Below are 9669 nucleotides of genomic sequence, written 5' to 3'. Positions count from 1 at the left end.
GCTGGGGCTACAGGGAGACCCTGTCTCAAAAAGACCAAAAAAAAAAGACAAAAAACCATACATCCAAGCAATACATTCATACACATAATAAAAAAAAATCATGGAATGGTTTGTAAATTTTTATCTATTTATTTTTATGTGTATGAGTCTTTTGCTTGCAGGTATTAAGTGAACCCATGTGTGCAATGCCCTTGGAGGTTAGAAGAGGGTGTCGAATTTCCTGGAACTGGAGTTATAGATTGTTAACTACCATGTGGGTGCTGGGAACTGATCCTAGGTCCTATGCAAGAGTGACCAGTGCTCTTAACTGTTGAGCCATCTCTCCAATCCCTGTTTTTTTGTTTTTAAAATTAATAAATTTTTGGTTTTTTTGAGACAGGGTCTCCCTGTAGCTACAGCAGGCCTAAAATTCCCTATGTAGTACAGGCTGGCTTCAGTCTCACAGAGATCCATCTGCCTCTGCTTTCCAAGTGCTGGGATTAAAGGTGTGTGCCACTGAGCCCAGACTTGTTTTTATTTTTTGAGATATGATCTCTTTATACAGCCCAGACTGATATACAATTCACTATATAGTCAAAGATAGTCTCAAACTAGTGATGCTCCTGTCTCAGTCTCCTAAGTAGTGGCATTATAAGCATGTGCTGTACCACCACACATAGCATTACGTTTAATGTGAATGTGTGTGTGCACATGCATATGACATAGCACTCATGCAGAGGTCAGAGCACAGCCTAATGGGAATTGGTTCTCTCTTTCCATCATGTGGGTCCCAGAGATCAAATTCAACTTGTCAGGCTCTGTCTTCATTCTCTTGTCTTCATCTCCCATTTAGCCACAGGAACACTGAAAAACACATCACCACATTCAGCTTTCTATGAGCTCTAGGGATGCAAACTCAGGTCCTTATGCTTATGTGACAAGTAATTTTACCTATGGAGTCATCTGTCTCCTCAGCCTTTTTTTCCTTGAGACAAGGTCTCATGCATTCCAGGCTGGCCTCAAACTTGCAGTGGAGCTGAGACTGACTCTGTACTCTTGTCGTCCTACTTCTACCTTCTGCTGTACCTCCTGGGTGCTGGGATTAGAGGCCTGCACCAGAATGTCTATCTTGGTTATAGGGTCTTATTTAGGTTTTTTTTTTTTTTTTTGGCTTTTTGAGACAGGGTTTCTCTATAACCCCAGCTGTCCTGGAACTCACTATGTAGACCAGGCTGGCCTCGAACTCACAAGATCCACCTGCTCTGCCTCCCAAGTGCTGGGATTAAAGGTGTGCGCCACCATGCCCAGCCTTAGTTTTTATTTTATGTGTATGAGTGTTTTGCCTAAACACACACACACACACACACACACACACACACACACACACACCACATCATGCATATGCCAAGTGCCTATGGAGGCCAGAAAAGGGTGTCAGATCTTCTGGAACAGGAGTTAAAGGTAGGTGGTTATAGGTCATCACGTGGATGCTGAGAACCGAACCTGGATTCTCTTTAAGAGCAGCAAGTGCTCTTAACCACTGAACCATCTCTTTAACCCCCAAAGTTAAAAAGTCTTGAGACTATTAAGCAATAGTTTCAAGTTATCTTTTTAAAAATATTTTATTATTTTTTAAAATTTTATGTATGAGTGTATTGCCTGTATGTATGTAAGTGCATCCATGTCATGCAATGCACACAGAAATCAGAAGAGGGCCTCGGATCCCCTGGAACTAGAGTTACAGATGGTTGTTAGCTGCCATGTGGGTGCTGGGAACTGAACCTGGTTCTCTGCAAGAGCAGCCAGTGCTCTTAACCGCTAGAGCCATCTCTCCAACCCCTCAACTTTTCTTTTTAAAAATTATTATTATTGTGTGTTTGTCTATGTGCACATACACATGCAATGATGAGAAGGGTGTCATGGTGCTTGTGTGAAGGTCAGACAACTTTGTGCAGTTGGTTCTCTCCTTTCGCCTTTACTTGGGCTAAGGTTGCCAGGCTTACCATTAGCTTTGCCTACTAAGCCATCTCATTGGCCTGTCAAGTGAGCTTAAAAAAAAGCAAGCATCTGGTTTGGACTGGTGAGGCATGCCTATAATTCCATACTTGGAAGGCAGAGGCAGAGGCAGAGGCAGGGGCAGGAGGTATACAAGTTTAAGGCCAACCTGGTTTACATGTTGAGTCACCCAGGGACACACACCAAGACCCTGTCTCCAAAAACAAACAAAAAAGAAGGTACTTCCTAGGTAACAGCTTGAAATTATCAGATTATCAAATTATCAGATAAGTTGCATTTTAATTTTCGCATATTTTTACCTGGTCTGAAAACAAATGTGCATCAGCAGATATCTAAGCGAAGCCTGGATAAAAGTATGCTAGCAATAAACGTGTTAAATGAACACACACATCCAGTTCTCCTGGATTAGAGCAAAAGTATGGTCATATCAAAAGAGAGAAAGTAGCGGGGTGGGGGGTGGGGCGCACGCCTTCAATCCCAGCACTAGGGAGGCAGAGAGATGGACCTCTGTGAGTTCAAGGCCAGTCTGTTCTACATAGCAAGTTCCAACCCAGCTGGGACTACAGGGAGACCCTGTCTCAAAAAGACAAAAAAAAAAAAAAAAAAAAAAGAGAGAGAGAGAGAGAGAGAGAGAGAGAAAATATCCATAGAAACTAAATTTAATCTCTGTACTCAGGATTTCACTGAAAGCTCAAGGCCAGACTGGTCTACTTAGTAAGTTCCTGGCCAACCAGGGCCACACAGCAAAACCCTGTCTCAAAGAAACCCTGTCTGGCCTGTTATTTAAGGATATAATACTATCTACTTTTAAGGCTGAAATAGGAGAATCTCAAGTCTAAGGCTTGCATAGGGCAGAGTGAGGGTTGGGGATGTAACTTAGTGACAGAGTGACTGAGACTGAGATTGATGAGATCCTAGGTTCAATCTCCAGTACTACAGATAAGAATTTTAAAAACAGAAAACTTGATTTTTCCAGTGTTTTAGTTTATAGTCAAAGAACCATACTATCGTCCTACTATGATGGAACTACTATCCATACCTGTTTACAAAGGTATTCTGAGAACTTGCTCAGTCCGTCCTCATGTAAACCCAGCAGTGGGAAGATCTTGAAGAAACGTTCCACCTGGGGCAAATCGCCTTCTTTGGTAGCGATAGCAAACTTCTCTGCGACAATGGCTTTGAGACGCTGCTCAGCCTCCTGCAGCAATTTCAGGTTGGCATCAATCATGCTTCCTGCTCAACGGGGAGGAAAGGAGAAGCACCTTGAAGGATAGTCAGGTCCATGACACTGAATACCACTCAGCAATTCGCAATGCACATTAAGTACCTACTGTGTACAAAACACTGTGCTAGCAATGTGAAGGATTATTTTTAAGGGATCTGGTAAAATATAACATAGTGAGTTGACACATGATTTGATACCCCTGCAGATTAACTAAAATTTATTTGGTTGCCATTGACAGGAACTCAACCTGAAGGGGGTTCCCAGACTATATCAAGATTGGTTTGTTTTGTTTTTGCTTTTTGTCTTTGAGACAGCCCCAGCCCCTGTAACCCCAGCTGGCCTGGAACTCACTATGTAGACCAGGCTGGCCTTGAGCTCACAGAGATCCACCTGCTTCTGCCTCCCAAAAGCCAGGATTAAAGGTAAGCGCCACCAGGCTGATATGTCATTTCTTAAAGATGGGCAGGATTTTGATATTCAAGTAGGAGGGACATTCCAGGAAGAGGGATCGTAGTAAGTAAAGGAACAAAAGCAGAAATATGAAGGACATTCTCAGAGTATTGCAAACATTCTATGTCCTGGCCTAAAGAGGAACTGGGAATTATTTGCATAACAGATGAGAGTATTAGTGACTACCCCTACAAAGACAGTGTAAGAGTTAAGATCTTAGAAGATCCATAATACCAGGCAAGGAATTTTTTAAATTCATGTATGTACACGTGTACCTAGGCTAGATGACAACCTCAGGCATAATCTTCAGGAACACTATCTGCCTCCTTTGAGACAGGGTCTCTCATTGGCCTAGAGCTCACCAGTTAGGTTAGAATGTATAGCCAGTAAGCTCCAAAGGCCTGTCTCTGCCTTCCCAGCACTGGATTACAAGAATGCACCTAGTATGCATTGTATTTTTATGTGAGTTCTGGGGATCAAACTCAGGTCTTTATGCTTGTGAAGGAAATACTTTATCAACAAAGTTATCTCCCCAGCCCAATAATTTCATTTTGTAAGTAAGCAGTACGGTTAAGTGCAAAGAACCCACTAGCTAGACAATCAGTAGATATAGGTTCAGTTTCCTTTTCCATCAAATGGGAATATCATCTATCCTGGGTTGGTGTAGTACTTACACAGGGTCTCCTACTAGATAGAGAAACCTCCTAGTAATACACATCTTTATATTTGTTTAATTTTTGTATTTTCAGGGACGCGGTTCTACTCTGTAAAACCTGGCTGGCTTTGACCTCCTGCCTCAGCCTCCTGAATGCTGGCATAGGCATGAGGTACCATACCTGGCAAAACACTTTTTTTCTTGGTTGAGTTTGCATATTTTAGAACACAGATGCTTATAAACAAAACAGAAGCCAAAAGTTTGGGAGGCTGACCTTCCTTGCCCTGCCGGCTGAGCTCAATGACGGACTTGTCTAGGCATAAGTAACGGTGAATATGGGCTGCGGCCTGCTCATAATCTTCATTCCTCAGGGCAGTCTGAACTCCATCCATACAGAACTTCAGGTCCAGGATGTCGTCAGCTCTCTGAATAGCCTGATAGAGGCGGTTCTGCAAAAATACGTGATGCTTACAGACAATGCCCTATTCTTTCACAAATTCTCAGCAGAAGGTAGAGATATAGGAGTGGAGCTTAGTCAACAGGTCCTTTCCAGCCTTAATTGGCAAATTCATAAATACTACCATCACTACTCACAAACTGTTACAGATAATGATCAAGACACTAGCAGATACCATGATTTAATTAACGTGGTCAATTCATTTTAGTAGAGGCATGAATGGGAATAATCTGTAAATAATCTAAATGTTAAATATAAGCCTATAAATAAATATAACATATTTATATTTGATTTATTTTGTTAAATTTATTTATTTTATTTTTTGGTCTTTTTGAGACAGGGTCTTCCTGTAGCCCAGCTGGCCTGGAACTCGCTACGTAGACCAGGCTGGCCTCAAACTCAGAGAGATCCGCCTGCCCCTGCCTCCCAAGTGCTGGGATTAAAGTAAAGGCGTACGCCACCACACCTGGCCTTATTTTGTTATAACTAAATCAGAATGTATGTAATACTTGGGAACGTAACATTGTAGTGCCAGGGATCTAGTCTAGGGCTCTGATACATGCCAGGCAAGGACTCTACCAACTGAACTATGCTCCCAGCCCCTTTTATTGACATTAATTACCTTCAGATGCTAAACCAGCTTTGCATTCCTAAGTCCTGGCATCTACTCTTTTATATGTTGGATTTGCTCTTAGTGTTGCTTGAGGATTTTCACTCCTACATGCGTAAGAACTATTGGTCTGGACTTTTCATGTGCTATCTTTGTCTGATTTTGGTATTTCTTATTAGGTTTTTACTGGATGATGCTAATCTAGCCTCAAACATCAAAAGCTCAATGGACTTACCTTGGCCAGGTCAAGCTGACGGACTTTGCTGGACACGTTCTCAGCGAGGTTGCAGGTAAAGGTGATCATTCCAGCCAGCTGCTTTGCATCTCCCTCAATCAACTGAAGGTTGGGACTGGAGACAGACATGGGCAGGACACACAGGTCCATGGAGGCAGGGGCAGGATGGAAAAACAGAAAGTGGGTGTTTCCTTTTGTTTGTTTTCTCAGGTAGAGACGTGTCTTCTACTTCGTCCTCTCCTTTTCCCTTCTTATTTTGCAATAGTATCTTTGTTTACCTTCAGTACTGGGGATTGAACCCAGGGCTTTCTGTAGTTAGACAAGTGCTCTATCACTGAACCACATTTGCAGTCCTTTTCTCTCTCTTGACAGATCTAATGTAGCCCAGGATAGCCTTGATGTTTTGGTTGCTAGCCTTAGCCTTTAATGTTGAGCCATCTCTTCAGCCCTATAGCCTTGAACTCCGGATCTTCCTGCCTTCCTCTCACAAGAGCTGGGATTACAGGTATATACTACCATACTCAGGCTTGTTTTCTTTTTTTTTGAGGTAGACTCTCATTAGACAATCCAAGTTGGCCTCAAACCTGAGACCCTCCTGCCTCAGCTTCCTGAGTGCTTATAGGTATGCATGCAAATGCCAAGCACAAAATGCCAAGCAAATACACAAAATTTCTAAAAGCAGTGTTTCTTTTTTTCTTTTTTTTTGGTCTTTTTGAGACAGGGTCTCCCTATAGCTCCAGCTGGTCTGGAACTCACTATGTAGACCAGGCTGGCCTTGAACTCTCAGAGATCTGTCTCCGAAATGCTGGGATTAAGGCAAGTGCCACCACACCCAGCAAAGCAGTGTTTCTTAAACTTGAACTGCACATCAGAATCACGCTTATCTATGTATCCTATGCCCTAGAGTTTCTAATTCAGTAAGTTTAGGGTAGGGGGCAGTCTCAAAATTTGCACTTCAAATAAGGTTACATGTAGTCTAAGATTTTTTGTTGTTGTTGTTGTTGTTGTTTTGAGACAGGGATTCCCTGTAGCCCCACTGGTCTGAAACTTCCTATGTAGACCAGGCTGGCCTTGATCTCACAAAAATCACTAGCCTCTGCCTCCTGAGTGATGAGATTAAAGACATGCAGTACAACACACAGCTCTATTGTTTTTTAAAAGAGGATTTCATGTAGTCTAGGCTGGCCTGAAGGAAATGTAATTGAGGCTGGCCTTGAACTCCTCATCTACATGCCACTACCTCCCAAGTGTAAGGGTGTGTGCTACCATACCCAGTTGTGGAGCAAAGCCAAATATTTAAAAAAAAAAATTTTTTTTTAATTTTATTGTTTTTTGGTCTTTTTGAGATAGGGTCTCCCTATAACCCCAGCTGTCCTGGAACTCACTATGTAGACCAGGCTGGCCTTGAACTCACAGAGATCCACCTGCCTCTGCCTCCCAAGTGCTGGGATTAAAGGTGTGCAACCACCACGCCTGGCCAAAGATTTTAATTTTATTTATTTTTATTTTATGTGTATAAGCGTATGAGTGTTTTGCCTGCATGTATATAAGTACACCACATGCACTCAATGTCCATGGAGGCCAGAAGAGGGTGACAGACCCTCTAGAGTTGGAGTTATAGCTGTTAGCCACTATATGGGTGCTGCGAATTGAACCCCAATGTGCTAGAAGAGCAGCCAGCCCTGTGCCATCTCTCCAGCCCCCAAAGACTTTTTTTGAGACAGGGTCTTGTGTGACCCAGGCTGGCCTTGAACTCTGATACTCCTGCCTCTGTATCTCAAGGGATGGGGTTATAGATCTGAGTTACTATGCCTAGCTCCAAGGCCCCCCCTTTTTTTTTGTCTTTTTGAGACAGGGTCTCTCTGTAGCTCCAGCTGTCTTGGAACTATGTAGACCAGGCTGGCCTCGAACTCACAGAGATAACGCCTACCTCTGCCTCCCAAGTGCTGAGACTAAAGACATATGCCACCACGCCCAGCTGTTCCAAGGCCTTTATTAATTTTCATGCCAGGTATGGTGGTGCATGCCCCAGAGGCAGGCAGATCTCTATGAGATCGAGGCCAGCCTGGTCCACATAATGACTTCCAGGTGGGCTGGGACTAGGGAGACCCTGTCGACAATGACAAAAATTAATTTTTATTTAAAAATTTTTATGTTTTTTTTTTTTTTGTCTTTTTGAGACATGGTCTCTTTGTAGCCCCAGCTGTCCTAGAACTCACTATGTAGACCAGGCTGGCCTTGAACTCACAGAGATCCGCCTGCCTCTGCCTCCCAAGTGCTGGGATTGAAGGCGTGCACTAGCATGCTTGGCAATGTATTTTTATTTTATGCGTATGAATGTTATGTCTGCATGTATGTTAAGTGCACCTGTGTTGTGCAATGCCTGGAGAGGACAGAAGAGGGTCTCAGATCCCCTAGAACTGTAGCTATGGACGTTGTTAGTTGCCATGTGGGTACTGGGATTCAAACCCAGGTCTTCTGCAAGAGCAGGCAGTGTTCTTAGCTGCTGAGCCTTTTCCCCAGCCCCAATTTTTAAAAATTATGTGTATATGTGGGTGGATATGTGCATGTGAGTGCTGGTGCCAGTGGAGGCCAGATGTGTTGAATTCTCTGAAGGTGAATTTACAGACAGTTGTGAGTTGCCTGAGGGTGCTGGGAACTGAACTCAGGTCCTCTACAAGAGCACTACATCCTCTTACCTACTGAGCTCTCTCTCCAGACCCATCCAAAGACTTTTTGATAGCCTTAGGTGTTCACTTTTGAGTTAATGTTCCTTTCTGTTTTTACATGCATTTGTCTGTTTACAACAAAAAGGAAAAAAATAAAAACCAATCCTTTTTTTTCTTGAGAGATGGTCTCAATCTGCAGCTCAGCCAGCCTAGAACTATGTAGCCCAGGATAGCCTCTAGCTTGGAGAAATATTCTTACCTTAGCCTAGGCTAGGATTACAAGTAAGAGCCAGGACAGTAGGCTAGGAAAATTAATCTGATACAATTCCAAATTCCATTGGGATTTACAATAACTCATACTGTGACGCACTCACCCCATTCTGTGGAGAGCAACCATTTTACTCTCAATGGTGTTTTGCTGCTCCAAAAGAGCATCCAGCTCTCTCTCCACCACTTTCTGAAACAGAGAAACATCATCAGAATGGGTAGAAGGATTTTTAAATTTGTGTGTACTGAGGATTAAAGCCTTATCCATTCCAGACAAGGGTTCTATCATCAAGCTAAGCCACTAGCCAAAGGGGGAGGAACTTTAAGAGTTCTCTAACTCAATCACTTAGCTAGAGGGTGAATCCTATTTCAAATTTCTTTTCTCCTCTCACTAAGCTCCCTTTGGATTTAAACACTGCTTTGTTTTGTTCTTGCTCACCTAAATGTTTCCTTTTTGCACTTACCAAATTTGACACTTGTTACCTTATATAATATTTTTGTTTGTTTTGATACAAGGTTTCACGTAGCCTAGGTTAGCTTCCAACTTGTTATCCAACAAGATGATCTTGACCTCTTATTCTTCTTGCTTTTACCTCCAAAGTGCTTTATGATTATAGCTATGAGCCATCATACCTAGTTTATTTCCTGTATACCTTATTCCATCTAGCAAATGAACATTACAATGGGAACAAATACTTTCTGTTAAAATATTTTATATTATTATTATTATTATTATTATCATCATCATCATCATCATCATTTTGTGTATGTGTGCGTGTGTGTCTGTCTGTCTGTCTGATACTTGAGGGAAAGTTGCCTGCATGAGCCCCAGCACAATTATGGAGCTCAGAGGACAACTTTAGTGGAGTTGGTTCTCTCCTTCCATCTTTATATGGGTTCCAGGAATCAAACCCAGGTGGTCAGGCTTGTCCAGCAAGCGCTGAGCCATCTCATTGACCCTCCACCTCATTTTTAAAGACAGTCACCCACTGAACCTGGAGCTCATAGTTTTGGCTACCCTGGTTGGTCAGGAAGGCCCTGAGATCTGCCTCCCTTGGCCTCCCAGGGTTATAGGCTGTCACAGTCGTGCTCAACTTTTTATATGG

The 9669-nt window shown here is 42.7% G+C and overlaps 1 protein-coding gene across 1 annotated transcript in view; it reads right to left on the bottom strand.

The window, feature by feature from the left end:
- Positions 1-9669, bottom strand: part of Cog4 (component of oligomeric golgi complex 4) — a 44157-nt gene that overhangs the window by 28880 nt on the left and 5608 nt on the right. The window contains exons 2-5 of the mRNA XM_008834982.2: positions 8671-8753; positions 5628-5742; positions 4600-4774; positions 3035-3228 (exon numbers count right to left, since the gene is read on the bottom strand). Of these exons, the coding sequence (XP_008833204.1) occupies positions 3035-3228; positions 4600-4774; positions 5628-5742; positions 8671-8753 (567 nt within the window). The remainder of the gene's footprint in view (positions 1-3034; positions 3229-4599; positions 4775-5627; positions 5743-8670; positions 8754-9669) is intronic.

This window comes from Nannospalax galili, unplaced genomic scaffold, assembly GCF_000622305.1.
Source record: "Nannospalax galili isolate Female #2095 unplaced genomic scaffold, S.galili_v1.0 scaffold56, whole genome shotgun sequence".
Lineage (NCBI taxonomy): Eukaryota > Metazoa > Chordata > Mammalia > Rodentia > Spalacidae > Nannospalax > Nannospalax galili.
Note: the sequence above shows the minus strand (reverse complement) of the source record. Positions and strands in the feature narration are given on the sequence as shown.